Source organism: Microtus ochrogaster, chromosome 4 (assembly GCF_000317375.1).
Source record: "Microtus ochrogaster isolate Prairie Vole_2 chromosome 4, MicOch1.0, whole genome shotgun sequence".
In the NCBI taxonomy this organism is placed as follows: Eukaryota; Metazoa; Chordata; class Mammalia; order Rodentia; family Cricetidae; genus Microtus; species Microtus ochrogaster.
The window spans coordinates 35,029,265-35,052,483 of record NC_022011.1 but is presented as its reverse complement, the minus strand read 5'-3'; the positions used below and the strand labels follow the sequence as shown (position 1 = coordinate 35,052,483).

Here is a 23,219-nt window from a genome sequence, read left to right as displayed (position 1 = left end):
GTTTATACAGAGACCCCCTTCAAATTATGTTGATATTAATTTTTGCCCTAATTAAAAAATAATAATTCTCAGTTAAATTTTGATAATTTTGGAAAGGGAAGTATTTCCATTACACACTTAATATTGAACTGCTTATCTAAAAGTAGTGGAGCCACGGCAAAGAAGCGGGGAAAGTACCCTTCTCCTGGGGATGGATGTGTATGAGACTTCAAGGCAAACCCTGCAAGGCTCTGTGAAGCATTCAGAATCACCATGCACACACCTGCAGGCCATCACGGGTACAAATCCAGGAAACCATGCCTGAACATACATGTGATGTCTTATCCTCATCTTTCTGTTTCAATTCCGTGTCTCTGTTTTGGCATTTCCATGTGCGTACAGGAGCCAGAAACATGCACTCCCTGGAGCTGAACCTACAGGTGCACTCTCAGCCAACCAATGAGGGTGCTGGGAATTGAACTCACTGAGTCATCTCTCAGTACTAACTCTTTGGATGTTTTTAAGAAAAAAAGTGATTTGTTAAAAAGCTATGCACCAAAATATTCCACAAAAACCATGTGTTTACAGTACCAGTTTTCACAATCGTTTTGATGGTGAATTCAACCTAAGTGGTCAAAAATGGATAGATTTTTAAAGAAAATGTGGGGTATATATATACAAATGAGTACTATTCGGCTATGTAAAGAATGGGACTCTCTCTGTGAGGGCAGCGTGAATGAGGTCAGAGGACATCATGCCCAGTGACAGAAGCCAGATGCACAGACGGACATCTCCCAGCAGTGAGTCAAACAGTAGCTGCCAGAGGCTGAGCAGGGCTGCATGGGGGATGGGGAGAGGTTGCAGAGAGGTCAAAGTCACAGCGATGAAGCCAGGTCGGAATCTCATTTCTGTTGCACAGCGCAGTGACCTCAGCTAGCAGCAATGTGCACCTCAAAACGGAAGTCAGGATTTGAAGGCCGTGTTTGAGCAGACGGCTACAGTCATCTCCCCGACTTGATCATTACACCACTTATGAAAGGATCATACCATGCCCCAGACCTAAGCACAGTCGTGCTAAAATAAGAATGTGAAACTCAGAGAAGACTTCTTTCTGTGGAGTAGTATTTCAGATTCATTGTAATGCTTTATTCCATTTTCCTTTCTTCATATTTGCATAAACGACACCTGCATTATATATTGAAAAGAACCTCGAAAAGATACCCAAATCATGTGGAGACCATGCCACGGGTATGTATATATGCGAGAGAGAGAGAGAGAGAGAGAGAGAGAGATGGAAATGGCCCATTTTAGAAAGTCTTCAACAATCCTAGGCACCAAGGAACGGCAAACTAAAACTACCCTGAGATCCCTGTCACCCCAGTCAGAACAGCTGCCATCAAGAAAGCCGAGAATCAATACTGGAGAGGATGTGAAGAAAGGGGAACCCTTATTCACTGTTGAGGGGTCCACCATTCGCTCCAGCCATTCCTCTCTGGGTGCACACCCAGAGACCTCCACACCCTATGATAGAGATATTTGCACCCTCGTATTTATTGCTGCTTTACCACAGCAAGGAAATGAAACTAATCCCATTGCCCAAACATGGATGAATGTGTAATGAAAATCCAGGACATATATAAGCTGGATACCAAAGAAAACAGAAATGACAAAACTTACAGGGACAAGGACAAACAGGATATGTAAAATTAAAAATAAATGCATGGTCTCCTTCATAGGCAGATCCTCTTTTGTAACGTGTGTGTGTGTGTGTGAGTGTGTGTGTGTGTGTGTATGTGTGTGTGTGTGTGTGTGTGAGAGAGAGAGAGAGAGAGACAGACAGACAGACAGACAGACAGAGTTTAGGTAAACAGAGGCGCATGAGGGCACATTCTAACACACAGAAGGACAACAGGAACAGGTAAATACTGGGTGATGAGGAAAGACAAAATGTTGGCAATGGAAACTCAAGTCATGAAAGAGGATATAAAGTTAGTTGCTTTTCTAGTTTTAACTCTGTCATTTTTCTTAAACATCCAGTGCTGAATACGTACATAAAACTGTATTTGACAGTGAAACGTAAGTTCAACAAGAAGTACCCCTGCTCCAGAACAGCTGTTCTAAGTACAGACGCTCACCGAGAACTGCGGACATGGGTTTGGTTAATTTTGCTTCAAGATGCTTTTTATCAGCAAGTTATTTATAACAAAGTTTTAATAAATGAAAAACTAAAAAAAATAAGATTATATAATTTAAAAAACACTAAATGCACATAAGACCTGTCAACTGAACACCTGAGCATTTATAGCACGAATAAAACCTACATCCATGCAAAAGTACGTGCCCACTGTTTGGGATCAATTTATTTAAAAATTGAAAATAACAACAAAAAAAAATCATCTCATCAACTCTGACATGTCCTCCGTGTCACAGAATGCCTGGGCTCGGCAGTTCCCAGGAACAAATGGTTGCTACACAGAGCAGATAGAATCACCCCAGGGCAACACAGTGAACAGCCACCCCCACAATTTCCTCCTGCATGACCCCAACACTGCCCAGAGGCAGGAAGAGACTTCCAGTTTCCAGGGCTCAGCTGGGGGGCCTGGGGCTTTCTGAGGTGCAGCTTCTTTTCTTGACAGTGGTCAAGACCTTCCATGCTCCTGGAAGCTAAGGGCCTATCTTGTCTCTGGTCCGTGTCTTGGCTGTGCCTACCATACCTAGTGCTGACCAGAGTGACCCGTGGGAAGAATCCGGGTGAAGGGAACATGAGGCCTTACAAATTCTTTGTCACTTACTGTAAACCAAAATAAAAATGTTTTTTTATGTATATGTATGGGGCGGAGCTAAAGGAGTGTCACATGACAACCAAAGTTCTCACTTTTCTCCCTTCCCAACTATATCTCAAATATTGTTTACAAAGGATCAAATTTCTCTAATTTTTCTTTTCTTTTTAACTTTAAATTTTATTTACTTATTTAGTGTGTGTGTGTGTGTGTGTGTGCCGGTGCATGCTCTCAGGCGTGTGTATGCGTATGTACTCAATGCAACAGTACACACGCAGAGGCTGGGGACAACTTGTGATTGCTTCTCTCTGCCCGTCATGGGTTCTGGGGATCTAGCTCACGTGGTCAGAGATGGGCACCAAATGCTTGCAAGCGGAGTCCTCTTACTGGCCTAGTTTTTCTTATTTTGCAGTGAGGAGATGGAAGTACTTAATGCATCCCACTCAGCATTTCCTGGGAAGACCCTCTGAAAAGGGGCCAGCACCTGACGTCTGACAAGACTTCAGTTTAGCTGTTCCCAGCAGAGAAATCGCTTGGAGAGACACTTCCAAGGTAACCAGACTCCCTAGAAATATCTTAACCTTCTGAGCTGGAAACCAGGGCCTTGTTAGAGATGCTATATACTCAGAAGTTAAGAATTCTCCTGGGAAAGACCTAGATTCTAATAGCAGGGTTCCTGTAGAATATTCACAAGGGAAACCGGGATATAACTTCTAATGTCAGTTTAGTAAAGCAAAGAGCAGATTTTTACTACATTCCCTGCTACAGTTATGATTGTCAAGGACATAATTATAAAAATCAATTACTACTGGATATCCAAAATGAAAGCGCTGCATAGTTAAGAGATAATTTTACTCTCTGCATCATAACTATTTTCTCAACTCAGGTTCAACCAAAAAAAAAAAAATCAAAACAAAGACTCTAAACAACTATCAGGAAGAAAGGAGTCATTTTTTTAAGCTTAACAGACTATTAGTCTAAATCTTAATTACTACATCTACAACCCACTTTACTATGAGACAATGTCGGGTCACTTTATGATAACCATCTCATCAAAAGCCCGGGTTTGGGCATTCACATCAATCTGTCTCTCTATGTCTCATGGCGCTGGTATGGAATCTATGGCCCCACACATGTTAGGCAAGGGCTTTGCCACTCAACCATTTCCCCAGCCCGTTCTTCACTGTTACACTCTGCTAAAACGTGCAGGCAGACCTTGCACAGACAAAGGTCCTGCCTTGGTCTCCCAAGTTGAAGAGGCTGCAATCCAGCTCTGCTATCCCAAGGCTTTTGTTTCAGAATCTGCTAAAATTTTGGTGGGGGTTTGGGGAGGAAAATAAAACACAGAGCAGCTGGGCACTCTTTAATTCTATTACACCAGAAGCAGAAGCAGGTGGATTTCTCTGAGTCTGAGACCAGCCTGGTCTACAAGAGCTAGTTCCAGGATAGCTAGGGCTGTTACTCGGAGAAACCCTGTCTTGAAAAATCAATCAATCAATCATCAAACAAACAAAAAAACAAAAGCCAAAAAACCACAAAGCTAAAGTTCCATATTTAGAGCCTTCAGAACTGAAAAAGAATGGCTTCCGTTGGTTTATGAATGAACTGTATGCAATGGCACAAGAGCCTCAGGCCATTAAAAGCGAGGCTATGGAGCTCTGGGAGAAGCTGTCATCAGGAAGAGCACACACACAGGCTCTCCATCTGAACTGCCACCCCAGTCTGCCTGCACATCTCTTTCTCAATGCTGCTGATGGTGCCTGGATTTGAATGGTCTGTCAAAACTATAGAGAAATTAATATTCACTGGGAGCCATTTTCCATTGCATGTGTGTGGATGGAAGGTGTGCTCCTGTGTGTGTACAAGGTCAGGGATGACCCAGTCAGGTGCCTTTCTTAATTGCTTTCCACTGTCCCCAAACCTAGAGCTCACCAAGTCAGCTACACTAGCTATGCAGTGAGGGCCTGTGATCCTCTTTCCATCCCTAGCACTGAGATTCCGGGCATGCAGAACCAAACCCATCTTCTTATGGGTACACTGGAGACCATGCGCTTGTTCTTATACTTGCATGACAAGAGGTTCCCCCACTGCGCCATCGTCCCACCCTCAGGGGACACTTTCTAAGAGGCCAGTTTCTCAGTTTATCAGCACGAGGTACTATCGATAAGACCTAGCTCCACTGCTTTTGTCCCTGCACCTGAATCTGCACCGTGTGGCTGAGCACCAGCAGCCATCCAACTCAGAGAACAACCGTCCCCTCTGAGAGCACCCATTTCCCTCTCTCAGCTCCAATCAGGAAAACTACTCTTTTTGATAATCTTGCTGTCACTTGTGTGTTTTAGCCCCAAATTTCCTTCCACCCTGGCAGCTCATGCTGGTGATATAACCTCAGTGTGAAAGTGTCAGCACACCTATGTGTTGACTAATGGGTCTGGCCAGGACCCCTGCTGTGTATCTCCAAGCCTGTTCTACAGAATAGCACCAAGGCAGTTTCTTGTGCAAACGGTACTGGAAAGGTAATCTTTAAAAAACAATAAAAATCAGTCCTAGTCTGTCTGTCTGTCTGTCTGTCTGTCTGTCTGTCTGTCTGTCTGTCTGTCTGTCTGTCTCTTTCTCTGTGTGGGGGGGGGGCTCACGTGTCTGTGTACTTTGTGGGGAATGTACAAGCAAAATAACTGTGAAAAGCATGAACGTGCTGGAGATGCAGCTGAGTTGGTGCCATGCCTGTCCAGGGTTCTCCTCCCAGCCCCTCACAAGCAGAGCATGCCGCCGCACCCCTGCAAACACAGCATCCAGGAAACAGCGGAGGGAGGACCAGAAGTTCGTCCAGCCCAGCCAGCCCGAGCTACGTGAAAGCCTGCCACGTAAAAACTAAGAGGCAAAACAAAAACAAAAACCAAACTCTAAAATAGAAAATCAAATATGACTTTTCTTATTCACTTCTAAAATTCACCCTTCAAGTCTAGCTTATCCCCAAACCATTCATGGAGAGGGGCTTGCAGCATTCCTTATATCTGCACGCTACACAGATTCATTCTTGGGGGAGAAACTTACTTCAGAAAAAAAATGTTTGTCTCGGGGGAGAAAAATATTTTCTATGTCCTAATAAGGATATCATGGTTTCTTTATGGAAATTTTTTATGAAAATTTATGAAAACCTGGCAGCCGAGTCCCTAACAGCTCCAGATGGTCATTGCTATAAAGAATGCCCCTCTATTCTTTTATTGAGGCCCTGGGGTCACGAATTATCTCTGAGATGTAGGGGTTATTCATGTTTCTGAACAGTTGGGTTTTGTTCAGCCTTAGCCACCCCATTTGTCTCAGGCTACCCATCAGCAACAGTGGGGCAACTGGTGCCTCCAAACGCAGTGTAACCAATCACCCTCTCTTCCTTACCCATCTTTGACCATCCTTCCTGCCTAACTGCTCGGGTTTTAAATGAACCAGGCAGCTGCCGCTATGGCGGCTGACACCTACAAAACCTTCTCACACTGTTCCCGATCACTTACATGCAAGGAAAAAAAATTAAAACGGCAGTTAAAACTTTTTATCAGATTTTGGAGAAACAAAAGGAAAGAACTTATTTTGATATGCTATTTTCTTCAAACACATATTCACACCTCTCTTTTTGCAGGGGGGGAAAAAGAGATTATTCTCCATTACAATGAAATTGCATTGAAGCTGCATAGCAAAAATACATAAGAAAATGTAATATCCTAAATAAAGCGGTAAGGTAAATTCCGCTCCTGCTGTCGCTGGATTCTTGCTGTCTCTCTCTGGCTTGACATCAATTAATGATTTTAATTCCAGACTCCGCCACAGTGCCCACCACCCCTCTCTCTAATTAAAATGGATGATGTGTGATGGGACGAAGCACACAAGATTTTGTTCTTGTAACATTTCTATTCATTAGGAGTTGTGCTTTTATAATAAATGGCTTTCAGTGCTAATTGCAGCAGAGAAACATGAAGAGAACACATTTGTGACGGAACACAGATAAAGGCTATGCTGTGTTGAAATCTCCTAGCTACATACAAAATGCCCCTACTTCCAAAACGGGGATTTAATGCTGAGACTCATCCAGAGGGTGGGCAGCAGGACAAGAAGATGTGCGCAGGAATGAAGCCCCATGAAACAAAGGCTCCGCTCAGAGGAACCGAACTCATGTCCGCCATCAGAACGGACCAGCATTTTAGGGAGAGCATTTAAACGTCATAGACACAGTCCTTTCCATTTTCCAATATTTACGTCTTTCATAAGGGGCTTCACATGAGTGTGCAGGCAAGAAAATATTCAGTTTGGGGGACATGCCATGAATCCTCAATGAAGGAATTTCAGGTTTTATATTTTATATAGAATTAACCAAAAGTTCAGAGACTCAAATAGCTCCAGTGTAAAATAATGTCATAGAAGGATTGCGTCCCTACTAGTCCACTGAGTGGGTGGGGGATTAGGGTCAGGGTTAGGGTATGGGGAGAATGCTCTTTTCTGGTTTGTTTTCTATCTATTCTTCCATCCCAATCATTTTCCAAGGAAGTTATATTATCCCTCCTCGGGTTCATAACAAAAACAGCACAGAAGGGAAAACAGACTAAAGAAGACTTAGCACACATCACGAGCGCCAAAAATACACAATGGGACTTAGCACCCCACCATGAGTATCAAACATGCAGCGTGATTGGCATCCATCAAAGCATTAAGGACACAGCATGACTCAGCGCCATCCTCAACACCAATGCCCAGTGTACCGCCACCAGCACCAGTTTGTTACTCAGTTATTATACACCCACAACTCACATAAAACAGGCTTTTAAAAGTACTGAAATATAAGGACCCATAACTTGTTCCAATTCCTGAGTGCAACTGGTTTCTTTACGGACCAGTCACCTTTCGAAAGGTTTTTGTACTAAGCCCATGTACACTGTGAATTTACTATGTCCAACTGAGTTCCTAGGACTCTGCACCATCAGAGGCACAGAGATAGATTAGAAGCCAAACTAAGAAATGAACTGTGCTTTGGGCACATTATTGACATAAATGAAGCTGTGACGGTAAAGGCATGGTTTCATCGGACGCATTCGACAATGTATTATGAGAGTGTCTGAACTCTGCAGAAAGTACAGAGCAAGCATGTCTAGGCTATGACAGCCTCTGCAGTGTTGGCCAGTGTCAAGGCATGGAAGCAAAGCAGGTCCTTCACTGCATCTGCTCATGAGTAACCCGCGCATCTGTGGATGACTTGAGTCCATACACTGACCTGGTATGGTCTATGTTTGGGAGAAAGAAGCACTTTTAGGGCGAAAGTGATGAAGATGGTGAGGGAAGAGGAATGGAGCAGAGGAAGGAGGTACAAGAGACGACCAGGAGGCATGACTATGAGCACATGTGATAGCAACACAAGGAAACCTTCTATCTGTACAATCCTACACACTAATAAACAAACAAACAAAACAGAAGCCCTGCTAAGACAGAGGTGTGAAAAGTGGAGGAAGTCCTGCCCAGCACAGCAATGAGGTCACAGGAAAATCAGGGGGCCAAAGTCAACTCAACGATAGAATGCCTGGCATGCCCAAGCCCCTGGGCTCCATTCTTAGACCTAACGAAGATAAAGAAGTAAGGAAATACATAGAACATGAATAAAAACAAATCCTGAGAGAACTCAGACTGGAATCACAAATTCAAACGCTGTGTTTTATTATACAAGCCCCGCTCAATGGCTCTGTTTTACTAGAGAGGTAGAGAGCAGAATGACTGATCCATTTAGAACAAAGACAAACGAGGAGCAAAATTCCCCAGAGAATGGTCAGTGAAAATGGCCCCAAGTTAATGAGTATAAAGGAAGCTGTTGGGCTGGGGTACAGTTCAGAGGAAGGGAGCTTGCTTGACATGTGTGAAACTTTGAAGTCAATCCCCAGAACTGCAAAATAAAACCAGAACCACCTTCAGACTGGAGAGAGCTACTTCTTCAGTTTTCCTACTCAGTCCGTAGCATGAGATAGCCCATCTCTCGAAGTGTAAACACACATCTGTTCTCATAGGTGCTGTACAAGCTAAGGATGAAATGAACCCACTCCAAGTGCAAATGCGAAAAGGCAAATTATTTCTAGGCACAGGGTACCCGGCTGTGGGCTCTCAGGAAAGGCAGTGCAAGGCAGAAGGCTGGACCTATGTGCCTGCAATCCCAGTACCGGGGAGGTGGAGATAACGCTTGCTGGTCAGGTCTAGGTTCAGTGAGAGACCCTTCCTTAAAACACAAAAACAAAACAAACTGAACAGAATAATAAAGAGCAACAGAGGAAGACCCCGTGTTTCCACACAGATGCTCATCCCCGTGAACATGTATTGTTGCACATCACACACACACACACACACACACACACACACACACACACACACACACACAGAGAGAGAGAGACCTGATAAATAAATAAGTTCAGTATCAACGTATACCCATACACTATGTAAAACATCTTTAACTAAAACCATAAAATTTCACTTAGGTTCAAATGAATATAAAAGTGCCTGCTTTTTTTTTCTTTTTAAAAGCCTTCCTTTTTGCTCCATTAATTCACAATCATCACACAGATATTAGAGCAAGTGCATTTAAGATAAAATCAGTAGGCAGGAAGCCCTGGGTGAGGGCGGCCCCTCTCCCTGGGGCAGGGGCTGGCACCTACCTCTCCTGCTCTTCCTTCATGCGCACCCTGTCCTCTTCTGACGTGAAGGAGTCCTGGACTTTAATTCGGCCCATTTTCTCCACCTTGTCATCTTTTCGATGTTTGCCAAACCTGTTGGTGAACAGATACACAGTGAGCTGACCTTCCTCAAACGAAGGCATGCTTACTTACTGAGATGCTAGGTCCTCACCATGCAGCCAGATGGCTCCTGAGTGGATCACCTTCAATTAAAAAATTCTATTAAATTTTAATTAGACTATTCCAGGCAACCTTTTTAAAGGACCATCCACAGCCCCTCAATATCTGTGTTTTGTGCTGTTTGACATATAATAATGATAAAAACAACAATAATAAACTGAGCAAGGCTAATGAGTTTATTCTTCTGAAGGGCTAAAGAGTGTTCCAGTTTGCAGAGTGCTTAGCCAGCGTGCATGAAACTCTGGGTTCCATATGTAGCATTCTCCCCCACAAAAAAGAGACAAGAGGATAAGAAGTTCAAGGTCATTTTCATCTACAGAAAGAGCTCAATGTCAACCTGAACTGTAAGAGAGTCTGTCTGGAACACCACAGAAGAAAGACTCTCAGTTGATCGCACAAAACAAGCAAATAAATGAGCAGAAGGACGGGCTGAACACTTCAGACGCCAGAAGAAAAAAGAAGTCTGCACAGAGGGAGCTCCTCTTAGACTGAAGACTGAGGATCCAGAATCATGTAGCTAATGATCTCTCCATAAGCAATGATTCGTCTCTCTTTTCAACGGGCAGGCTTATTGGGAACATTCATCATAGTTTAAAACCTGACAAACGTTTGCAGGGTTTAAAGCACCGAAGATAATTCACGCTGCTAGACCAGAGCTTATGAAACTGAGAGCTTTGGGGGCGTCTTCACCAAACACCCTCCTCAGTCCAGTGAGCAGCGGCAGGAGGTTGCCATCCCTCAGAAACCCACACTGGATGGAAACCAAACACAAGGAACGCACATGTGATCTGGCCTTGGTCTACACGCTGCTGAGGATAGACACCGACCCCAGGGCTTTGAAGAAAATGCCAGGCTAGTCTAGGCTGGCATGCAAAACATCACAGATGCTTCCAGCTTTATATGGACTCTTTTTCCTGCTGTTATTTTCCTCTATAAAAAGCCTGTGTGCCCCGCGACGCTTGCCTTCCATGGTCGCCTAGATTCATGCATGAGGATTGTCAAGTTACCAGCTGTCTCAAAGAGGAAATCTCAGGCACACAGTTGCACAAAGAAATGCTCATTAATAATAAAAGGGGGGGATGTGGGGAGAGCTGGGTTTCTATCTGAGGAGGTGACACGGGGCAGAAAAGGGCAAAACCATGAATGTGAGATGGAAAACTCCTCATCCCCGTGTGCCTGAAGCCTCTGTCTAGCGGAGAATCGAGAAATGAACATAAATAACAAACCTGAGATTTCTTAGGAATCTTATCCAAAACCCCCTTTACAGTAAAAGGGCCTTTCTTAAACACTTGTACAAATTTATCAGTCTGCAATTGCATCCCAGCCACCTCTGGAGCCATCCTATGATCTCAGTTAGAGGCAGACAAGGCTCCTGAGAAAGCCACTGAACAACAACATTCCCAGAGTTCCCACATTCTGCCCACAGTTATCACTGGGACATTTGAAGGGGTGCTCTCCCTGGAGAACCCTCTAACTGCATCCGGGTGTGTCTTTTCCTCCCCTTGAGCAACCATGTTCTTCCAGTTCCTTTGCCCCACCATGTTTGAAATTCTTGTTTAAAGGATCCTTTAATGAACGGTGACTCTTGAGAACCTATACCCACCCTCTTAGGGGTGCCATAATCATTCCCTGAATGTCTTTCTGCTTTTTAAATAAACACCGCTTTGCTCATCCTCAAATTCTTTTCTGCATCAGAGCCAAAGGGACCTGGTTTCACCCAGAGCTTAGGGGAGCCTTTCACATTGCTGGTGATGACAGAGCGGGCCTATGGCTCCCTCTCTAATGCTGCCAGCTGGCAGAGGGACCAGGAATGAGGTTGACAGAGACAAACCCACATCAAAATGAGAGGGGCAAAGCCTTGCACAGTCGACAGATAAGAGAAAAAGATTTCAAGCCGCGGCTTGGTTAGTGGCACAGATCATTTCTTATTAGTATAAACCTCATTTGAAACACCCGGCCGCACATGAACGACCTAGATCAGACCTCAGGTGCACTGTGTTTGCCAAAGCGTTCGTAAGCAACACCATGACAGCATTATGCCAGAAAAACTGCACATGCTGTCACTACTAACATCGTATATTCTAATGCGAAAAAAAATGATCAAACCTGGCTACAAGTTAATTCTGTAAAGCAAATCGGTCCTTGACATTTGATCTTAGAAAGTGGATAGTAACTGCAACTGAAAGAGGAAGGAAGGGAAAAAAGGGAAGAAGAAAAAAACTTGATTAATCTAGAATCAGCCCACTTTTCACAAAGGACAAAAAAATGTACTGGGATTTTAAAACTTATTTATACACACACACACACACGAATGAACACACACATGTGTCTTTATAAAAGCACACATGTGCGCATGCACACACACACATATGTGAAGACTGGGAGTTAAGCACTACAAACTTTATAGAACGAACAAATCAAACAGCAAATAGGAGACGTGCATCCTAAAAAACGTCATCTCAAGCATCACGTTCAATCACTCATCAAGGCTATTCAGCATCTGCTTGCGTAAGAACGAACTTATCTACAGTACCGAGCTACACGCGGCACAGGAAACATGCCATGTTGCTGTGGCATCGTGGAGCCTCCATTCCGGCTTGCGTTTAGCCGGCAGCAGAATGAGCTGGGCGAGGGAGCACACAGAGCTGCGTGTGAAGAAGATGGACAAAGTGAGCCAGAGATTTTCTGTTGGGGAACTGAAGACAGTTTCCTGAGAAGATGACGTTGAACACAGGCCAGTGAGGCCTGCGGTAGCCAGCCACGCTGGGAAGCCAGCAAGACAGTCTGAGGCTGGGGCTCGAGTGGGCAAAGAGCTTGACTGTTGGGCCTGGGTTCCACCCCAGTACCCACAAACACACCTGTAACCCCAGCTCCGGGGAGGCACTGGCAGGAGAAACAGGAGTTCAAGGTTACTCTCAGCTTCATACCAAGTATGAGGCTAGCCTGGAATGTATAAAACCTTGTCTTAAAAGACAACATGAGGAAAGAGTTGGCACGAGGGACCTGAGGCAAGATAGAATGAGGAATCACAAGGGCCACCAACCCAGGAGTGACACAGGGCGGCATCTGATACTAACGGTGTAAGAAGCTGAGTCCTTGAAGGGGGATGCCAGAGACTGTGGTACACATAGGTGTCCCGGGGGTCAGAGCAGGCAGGAGAGGTTAACAGACAGAAAGACTAGGGTTTGCAGACGGGAAGCCACGGGCATGACAGAAGATCATTGTTGCTTCTAAGGGTTGGAAGACAAAGCTGCTACCCAGTGGCACACATAGGGCCGGGAGGGGCGATGTCTGGTGGCTGAATGCCACCTGGGGTTGTCCTTTGACCATGACCCACAAACATACATGCACACATATATCAAAAGATCTAAGTTCAAATAAATACATACTGTGTTTACTTGTAATTAGATAGCTAAAAAGGTAAATGATTACAGGTATTTATTTTTCAGTTTGTAAATGTCCCTCAAATGACACGCTGTTGTCATAGTGATTCAAGCTACTGTCACTGAAAAGACCACGTGTGTCTGTGCACTGAGTAACCTTCTTGGGGAAAACCGAACTTGACTGATTTGTGTATGTCTTTGAAGCCAGGCCTTATGCTACACAAATGTTCTACCACTGAACTAACAAAGCTGGAAAGACTCAGCTGTGTATGTAATCTTCTTTATAAACCAGGGATGAGTGTTTGACAAATGGCCACTTTCCAATGTCACACTGACCTCAGATCAGCTAGACAGGGACCAGAGAGTCACAACGCAAGTCAGGTCACCCGAGAGTGGTTATGGGAAAGAGGTGGGGTAAGGCATGCCTTTGGTCATGAAGAGAAAAGCCAAAAGCAGGTAAAACAACCCCAGTGGATGCAGAAACGGTCATTTCTATGCAGAAAGAACCATCACTAACAATTATCACCTGCTACGTTCTCCTTGATATTAACCCACCGTACTCGTTCTTAGTGAAGCGCATAAACCCTGCTGAAATAGCGTGCCATTTAAACTGTGATAATTCTACTGCTTCTAAATTTAGAAGTCTTTAGAAAAATCATGCTGAATGACAACACAGTGCTCCGCTCTAGATAAAATAAAAACGCCCATCGGTTGCACAGAGAGGGCCTCCCCCAAAACAGTGTTTTAAAATATGAAACAGGAAAGAGAAGGTTGTAACAACAAGCTGCCATATATGAAAATAGCATCTCCAGAACCAATTATTTTATAGTCTTTGAAGAATAGGTCTTAAAATAATATTTTCTTTAAAAAAAAAAAAACTCAAGTGAAATGTCATTGAAGTCTAATATTTCACTGCTAATTACCAGGGTTCTCTGACTCAGGAGGACTCTGCCATATGTGTCTGACTATTTACCTCAGGAAATCCGCAGGTTAGAATAAACGATACTGTGTTGCAAATGATACTGTGTCGCTGCGGAAGAGGTCTTAACTGGATCAAATACAAATTTGGCCTCAGCCCCCAGAGACTAGGACCTCCAACCAGGCACCATGGCGAAGCCCTACAAGTCTTGGTCTAGTATTCTGCTCATCATTTCCAGACCCTTGGCCTTGCGTGATTCAGCCTATCACTTCCTTTGTCTGAGGATTCAGTTTTTCGTTCTGGAACCTCTCAGCTGTTTTTGCTGGCTCCTGGCCAGCAATGTATACCGTCTTTGGACACTGCTACCGGTGACAATGCTGCCACTTGCTCTGAAGACCCTTCAGGAATATCAGCTGCCCAGAGAGCCAGCTGAAGACCGCAGACAGCAAAATACTAGCCCAGCCTAGTCACCATGCAATGCATGCATACGCTTGCCCCGTCAAAACAAACCACAGCTTCCAGTGTTGCTCGGGAACTGCTGAGGCCATGGTCCCCTGGAGCTGTTTTTGCCTTAAGTTGTTTTAGAAAACCTTTTCCAGTTGATTCTGGTGATATTAATGTATTTTTCTACCTCCTAGATTTATCAACTTCCTTTAACGTATTACTTTGTTGGGGCTCCATAGTGAAATGCCTGTGAATGCAATATGACAAACTGCTCCCAGTCCTGCCACCCTGCCTTCCCTGCCATGATGGAGGGTGAACCACAGACGTCCTTCCTTCCTTAAATAGACTTTTCCAGGTGTTTCGTCATAGTAATGAGAAAAGTACCTGACGTGCCCTTGTAGTCTTGAACGCAACTTGTAAACTTCCTTGTGTTTAAAACCCTAACCTCTCTAGATATTCTTTAATAGATAAATTTAGTTAGTTAGTTTACATTCCGGCAGCCTCCTCTCTTCCCCCCTCCATACACACACCCCAGTTCTGTCCCCGCCCCTCCACAATCCACTCCTCCTCCATTTCTATTTAGGAAAGGCCCGCTGTCCCATGAATACCAACAGAGCACAGCCTATCAAACTGCTGCAAGACTAAGCACCTCACTCTCTAAATTTCATACGAAGAAACAAAATAAGACGGAACTCTAGCAATACATTTTTGTAGATTATTTTTTACACTCCTATCATGGCAGATAGACGTTGATAGGTTTCTGGAAATGAAAAGCTATAAGAAACAGAAGCCCAGGAGCCTCTGGGAGCCATCCAAAGCCACACTGTAGGCTGGGACTAGAGAGAGGCAAACCTCATGGTTAGTTTGGGGGGTGGAGTCTTGAACTGGACACTCCCAAGAAAATAAAATCTAGCATCCGTTGGAAGGACACTCTGGGCTCTTCCTAAGTGAGACACACAATCGGCCCTGATGATGCCTGTTTTAGTATGTAATTACATTTTACTGGAATTGACTGAGTTCTTACGCTGTACTTTGTCTCAATGGCTCCCACATCAGCTTCTGAGAGAAGTGCTATTGCTCCCATAGGAGGGACCCTGAGCCAGGAGCCCAGGGGAATCTACTGACAAAAAGGCAGCACCATGACCCAAGTTCTCACCCAAGTTTTCTCAACCCAACCCTAATACCCAGGGCGCGAGGAACCAAAGATGGCCTCCATGCTGTTATGTACAGAGCAGTTAACTGATTCCTCGTTAAAAATACACGAGAAAGGGTTGGAAGATAACTTTCTGGGTAAATTGCTTCCTGTGCCAGCGTGATGGCCTGAGTTCGAGCCCCAGCACACTCACAAAAACCCTGGTCTGCAACTCTAATCCCAGTGCTGAAATAACAGAGACAGGAACATTCCTGAGGTTTGCCGGCTGCCATTCTAGCAAAACTGGATGCCCCAATCCTGGTGAGAGACCTTGTTCCAAAACCAGAGTAGGCATCTGATGGTCCTTTCTTACATATATGCGTCCTTTCTTACACACTCACACACACACAAGTGTGCATACACACACAAACATGCACAAAACACTTATATTTGCTAATATTACACACCCCCCACATGTTATTACACACACTCCACATGTGATAATCCTGTACTGTTTACACCATTGTGACTTATGGGACAGGGGTCCCTGGAAGAACTTGTCTATGAAGACCAGGAGTTTGAAGGCCAGGTCAAGAGCTGCCCAATGCACTGGAGAGGACTATAAAAGCAGTGCATACACACTCTTAGGGCACTGACAACATTTCCATCCTCAATGGCACACAAATGTTAAAAGTTCAGTCTGGTATATGCAAACACTGCCAAAGGCTAGTCAAAGATCAGCCGTGATGGAGAGGGGGCAACCTCAAGGAGGGTGGAACACAAGTTCATTGGAAACAGAGTGTTCATGGTATCCATCCATACTTCCTGTGGGGGTCATCTGTAATCTGTCCTTCTTGTCATGATTGTGCAGTTTTGTGACATTTTGAGAAATCACTACTATGAAAGCGGCTGATTGGCTCAGCAGTAGATTGTGAAAATGACGGGGAAATCAAGGAAGAGGGGGCTGATTATGGAAAGCAGAAAGCTCCCATTTGGAGGGGGAAAGGCGTCGGCAATCAACCATGATGAGAAGGGAGGCAGGGAGAAAGGGCACAAGGCAACTTGACAACGCTTTTGTAAGATGGGTGTGGCTCCCCCCGTGATGGAGGGTAGCAGGGGTGCTCTTTACGGGCAGATTCACAAACTCTAAAGCCATTATTTTTGATTGTGTACAGTTCTCATCAGCGCTAGTCTGATTGCCTTAATAAACTAAATGTGCGCTCCTCGGCATGCAGGGAAAAATAAGTGAGTTTCTTTAAAAGAAAAAACAGCGTCTATGTAACCACCCTATCCTCGCCTTAGATGTACAATGTGCCTTTGATGGAAGTCATTTCCCTTTCCCAAGTCCTGGCTGAATGTTCCCGTGAGTGCCCGCCATCCTGCCACAGCTGTTAGCCAATCAAGGACGCACGGATACGCCAGGCAACCTGATGCTTCAGCAACCCTAGATGCACGTGGAGCCAGGAGCTATTTAAAGCTACAACTGAAAACAACAGGGTCGAGGGAAGCGAGGTCAGCCCGGAATCAATCTTGACCTAAGAATAAAAGATCTTGAGGGGGGAAGAACACACCAAATACATAAAGGCTGGGGTACAGACAGAAAGATGTAAATGGGGGACAAAGCACAGAAGACAAGAGGCAAATGTGTCCATAACTCCAGTGTCACAGGTGACCCGTATGTAGGGCTGGTCTGAGGGCATGGGGTGGCTGAGGTCCGTGTTGATCACAAGGTGTGAGCCTAGCCACCAGTTCCCAGAACACAGTCATGGTCTCTGGGACTTATAAAAAGAGGTCAATTAGTAATCACTACCCCACACCAGATGTTTATAAGTCTTGTTACACCTTAATTTTTTTTATATCATACCCACACCAGTAATCAAGCCACACTAACCCTATAACCCCTACCATTTAAATGCAAATGATATGCAAATTGCAGTTTGTTTCTTCTCTAAGTACACCAACTTTATGATAATGTACACACTTTCCCATGTACTTAAACACGGGCAAACAAAGCAGGAATCTGATTCTGCTCTATGCTTTCTTTTGCAATGACGCCAGTCACGTCCACTCAGAGTGATTCCGAGGGTGCCTCTCCCTCCCAGCTCCTTCTCTGGGTCCTTCTGCACTGCCACGCTCCTAATTCTTGCTCTGTTCCTCTTAATGCATTATTGTTTCATAATACAATACCACAAATTGCAAATTACATTTGGCTCAAGGAGTGATTATGAAAAACTACGATCCCGGCTGCCTTTGCTCACACCACGCTGATAATAATGAGGGCCTGATTGAGTTCGAAGCAGCCGAGTGATGAGAAGGGTCAATTTGAGTGTTTCTATTAACCGTTTTTTGTCAAACCCAACACTTTGCCAGGTCAGAGGCAAATAATCACACCCTGCATCTGGTTTCCATGGTTACCCTTCAGCCTCAGACCAGCACAGCAGCCCCACTTCCATCTCCACCCTCAACGCAAATGGAACACTGTTTTGGGAGTCTCTTGGACTCCCGTAACCAACAATTCAAGGAAAGGAGAGGTTTTACATACCTGACACTGGGGATTTTGCCAGTCTATGGCATTTGGGGGTAACATTATCATCCCTGTGGCATAACTCCATTTAAACTATATGTGTGCACGCACACACACACACACACACACACACACACACATACACACACACACACACGATTGAAGAATGTACCACCCCATCCCTTCTAACAGAACAGAGTGCCTCTATTATCTGCCTAGCCAATACTTGAATAGGTATCACAGTTGAAAACACCAACAGTAACAAAATATGGAGACATTTGTTGTTGAGTTGAGATTACTCACCCTCAATTAAATCCACACTTTGAGGCAGAGTCTGCGTCCTTCCTACTGACTCGGAGGAGCCTATCAGTTCCAGCTGCTGGAACTCCCTCCACCAATTCTCTCACCTTGCATGTTTACAAAGGCCATTAAGAAAAATAATAGGGGATGCTGGTGCTCAAAAAAACAAAAATAAACAAACAAGCAAAAGCCAAAAAACAAAACAAAACAAAAACACCACCTTGGACTTCCGGGTCTATCTTCTGGAACTTAGAAAACAGAGACTTCCCTAAAGATCTCATTATCTGCCAAGTTCGACATCAGTCAACACTTTTTTCTGCCGATGGCAGGCAACAATTCCTGTTGATTCACACTTCTTGCAGGATGCTCCCTACACAGCAGATTAAGAGGTGGGGATGATCACGGTTTATCTTTAGGTTGATTTGCATAGTAAGATCATATCTGAAAGGGCTGAGGTGTCTTTGAAGGCAAACAGACCGACTGACTGCTCAGGGAGCAAGGAACCAAGGACCAGAGGCCAAGCTCCATTCTGAGAACCCAGAGAAGTCAGCAGGGACAGCACACCCACTAACTTCCCAAAACACCCTCCTCTCAAGGCTGAGGATCCAAACGTATGCATTTGCTAGTAAGAGGCCAGGGTGCAGGAAACCTGGCATCAACAGAAACTGAAGGGTGATACCAAATGCCCACGGTGGCTCTTTTCCAAAGACAAGACCCCTGACCGTTCCATGCTGTGCTTCATTTCCCAGGGTACACAACACAAGGTGTCATAACTCAGCTGCTTAAGGATCTAGCTACTGGTAAAGATCCCAGTTCTGGTAGGGCTGAGGGTTGAAGTCACGAGGCGTCAGAACAAGGACAGGTGTTTACTGTCCCTTTTCCTATCCCACATGCCTTGCCTATGAGTAGAGTGTGAAATCAGTTGAATAAGTGTGTAAGCAGAACACTTGTGTATCGGCACACCGAGTGGAATTCCTCTCATCCTCTGCCTGTCTGTGCTATGCGCTCTCAGATGCCAGGGTACCTCATTAGCAATCATAAGCAAAAGGAATGATCTATGACCAGACAGTGCACTGCCCATGCTATCAAGAGGCCCCACCACCATTATAGCTGTCTCTGCATGGAATCACCACGTGGGTGTCCCTGTCTGAAGCCGGAGACAGCAGTTTCTTAATGAGTGTATGGTAGTCACAGGGTGTGAGCAAGCCTTGGCTTGCTGAGGGCAGCGTGTGCAGGAATCTCATAGGTAGACAGCATCTACACAGCTTCAGTGAAAACACTCAGAGGGTGGACATGGTAAACAATTCAGGAACGATTAAGCAAGAAGGATAAGAAAATCACCCCGCATCACCCCAACTGACCATCAGGCAACTCCCAACACTTTTGCACACGCTTTCCATCAGGTTCTCGAGCTTAAGTGTGAACAAAGGAGAAACGAGATATGAGGAAAGGAAGGCAAGCCCTCTAAGTGCTGGTCAGTGTTCCTGAGAAAGGCACACTCCAAGTACTAAGTTAAAATGTCCCTGAGATGGGGACCTCTACCCTCTGACCAAAGGAAGAGTTCACTAAGCAAATACTTCTTCATTACACAACTTATAGTAAAATACACACACACCTGTGTGTGCATGTGAGTATGTGTGCATGCGCATATGTGCATGTGTGTGTGTTCTGGTGGAGGTATATGGAGTCCTGAGGGCAACCTTGTGGTGTCCTTCTATGGTGATACCATCTTGATTTTGATTTTTTTTTTCAGACAGAGTCCCTCACTTAATGGATTAGTCTAAACTGGCTGGCCAGTCAGTCCCGGAGATGCACAAATTCTTGCCTCTGTGGTGCTGAGATTACAAGTTCAAGTGTAAGTAACCACAGTGCTTAGCTTTGTTTGCTTGGTGTGTGTTTGTTTAGTGTGGGGTTTGGGATCAAACTCAGGTCCCCTGTGCTTTAATCAACTGGGCTAACTGGCAGAGCTCAAAAATAACATGATACGTATGTCAGTGTTAAACTGACTATACTGTAAGATACGTACAATACTAGAATTATGATCCTTGGGCATCCACCAAAATATACAGCTTGGGATTCCTCAACACAAAATTGGCAAGAGTGATTCACACAAAAGTGTGGGGCAAACACCCGAATATCAGTGGTGTGATTACAATTCTCTCCAGACCAACAGGACAGCTGGGTGACTTTCGGGTCTCTGATGTATCCTAGGGGGATTGGTGGCACATTCAGCAGGACTTACTAGATTTCAGTAGCTCTGCTTCTCTGTGCTGCCAACCAAACACCAGAGAGTGACACTCACCACTAACGGAACAGAGCCGGGGTTCTGGAATCACTTTCGGGGTCAAGCCTGTGCCAGCATTTACAAACTGTAAGGACACAGATTCAAATTACTCTGGTAAATCCTTGATCTTTACCCCACGCCCCGCAAAAGGGCCTCTCTCTGGACCTACTAACACAGAAACAGGAAGCCACTTCCTGGAAAGAAGGTTTGTTTGAGTGCTGATGGTTGCCCACATCTGGAGGATAAGATCTAGCAAGCTGGAACACAGCAACACGGATCATGCCTCAGCCTGCCAGAACGAGAATGCTGTCATGCCTCCCGAAGACACCAGGGTCAGCAGAGAAAACACTGGCACACTGTGATTAAGACTCTGTGTCACAGCGGAGAATCATAGGTTACTTCTGTGACACACGCACTGTTCAAGAGTGTGTTATTCAATAGTGGTGGCTAGAGCAGGGAAGGTGGCTCAGTGGGCAGAGTGCCTGCCTACCATGCAGGAACTCCTGGGTTCAATACCAGCACTGCTTAAACTGGGCATGGTGGCTCTGCAATCTCAGAGCTTGGAAGGTGGAGAAAAGTTCAAGGTCATCCCTGGCTAAACAGCAAGTTTAAGGCTAGGCTAGGCTACACAGTAGCCTGTCTCAAAAGGGGGACTGGGTGGTTAGCAAATATTTAAAGCCGTTTAAAGAATGTAGCACTCTAGCCAGGCGGTGGTGGCGCACGCCTTTAATCCCAGCACTTGGGAGGCAGAGGCAGGCGGATCTCTGTGCCTTCAAGACCAGCCTGATCTACAAGAGCTAGTTCCAGGACAGGCTCCAAAACCACAGAGAAACCCTGTCTTGAAAAACCAAAAAAAAAAAAAAAAAGAATGTAGCACTCTGCTAACTGAAATAACCACTTAGACAACACACATTGTTTTTCACAAGCCTAGATACCTCTGCTTCCATTGGCAGGAGCTGCTCTCTACCTGGAAGACCACCAAAACCCCTACGTGGTGAACATAAGGCTCTTCCTCTACCATTTGTGGTCTAGGCAAACCGCAATCTCATGGCCTCTGGTCTTTGTGCCATCACAGAGGCTGGGGTGGACGGCAGCCCAGCACCACAGCAGATACAATGTTGAGTCCTTGAGGCCACTTGGCTCTAAAAACTGGGCTAGAGAGGCAGTGTCCACAGCAGGGTCCATAGCAGATACCATGAACTGTTGGTCCAATCCTCACCACCCTCCTCCCTCTGGCAGAGTCTGGATCTCCTTGGGTGAGGAAATACATCAGACTTTGGTCTAGCGACACAGGACTGTCATCAAGTCAAACTGCCATCACCATCCTTGGGGGTTCAACAGATCTGATCACCAGACATCATCCCAGCTACTCTCATAGGAAGTGGGTGGGGAGGGTCATGGCATGCCTGAGTACCTAGCCCCTCTCCCAATCAGCTGCATGCAATTCTGCCCTAACTGTGCACGCTCTTGGGGTCTCGGGGAGATGTATACAGGTGGGGAAGGACAGGAGAGGCTGTTCAACTACAGGAAAGCTAAGGGGAAGGACAGGAGAGGCTGTTCAACTACAGGAAAGCTATCAACCCTGTAGAGTAAAAATGCTCTATAAGAACCTTTGGGGAGCAGGGAACACTGGACTCCTGTGAGTAGCCCCTAATTTATGCTCTGGAAGTGCTCCATAAGCTCTTTGGTGCTCCAGAGTGAACTCTGCTGGCATTGTACCTTGGTCTCCTGCAGGGACCTTAGGAAGGAGGAAACATTTATATCTCCCCAAGGAAAGAATTTTAGCAATAATTTCCCAGAATTCCCTGAGTATAAGTATAAGGAATAGATAAAAGCCAGTAGAAGCACAGGCTATGGGGCTGGAGAGATCGCTCAGGGGCAATCTCTTGTTACAGAAGCATGAAGAGCAGTTTGGATCCCCAAGACCTATGTCTATACCTGTAGTGCACACCTTGTAAACCTGGCACATGAGAAGTGGGGACAGTAGGGTCCCTGGGGTTTGATGGCCAGACATCTTAGCTAAATCTGTGCACTTAAACCCAGAAGATATTCCATCTCAAAAAATGAAAGTGGAGAGCCATTGAAGAAAACACCTGATGTCAGCTTCTGGGCTCCACAACGTGCACACCTGCCAGCAAACACACGCACAGGTGTGCTACATGCACACGCATAAAATACAAACGAAGGGAAATGTGAGCTCTGGAGCCAGAGGCCTGGGTCTCACCACCTCGCTTGCTCTATGCTATGAAGTCGTGTGACTACAGGGAGCTGGTCAACTGCTTATCTGCCAAGATGCAAATGTCAGGGCTACAAGAAACGACCATCACAATAAGCACTCGCTAAATATTAACTCTTTATATCATGGCTGCTTTTAATTTCCATTTCATAGAAATGATTGAGAATGGGGAGCCTGAGGAGGCTGACTGAGCTTCCTGCCCTCCCCTCTTCTTCCTGATAAGAACACTAGGAGGTGGCTAGAGCTGTAACAGTGGAGGGACACAGAAGACACACAGGACATGGAGGACACACAGGACACGGACGACACAGAGGACACGCAGGACACGGAGGACACACAGGACACGGAGGACACACAGGACAC

At 45.3% G+C, this 23,219-nt stretch overlaps 1 protein-coding gene across 12 annotated transcripts in view; it reads right to left on the bottom strand.

Moving 5' to 3' along the window:
- Positions 1-23,219, bottom strand: part of Pard3 (par-3 family cell polarity regulator) — a 515,659-nt gene that overhangs the window by 122,807 nt on the left and 369,633 nt on the right. For all 12 annotated transcript variants that reach the window (XM_026777989.1, XM_026777997.1, XM_026778008.1 and 9 more), the window contains one exon: positions 9,437-9,547. In XM_026777989.1, coding sequence (XP_026633790.1) covers positions 9,437-9,547 — 111 coding nt within the window. The remainder of the gene's footprint in view (positions 1-9,436; positions 9,548-23,219) is intronic.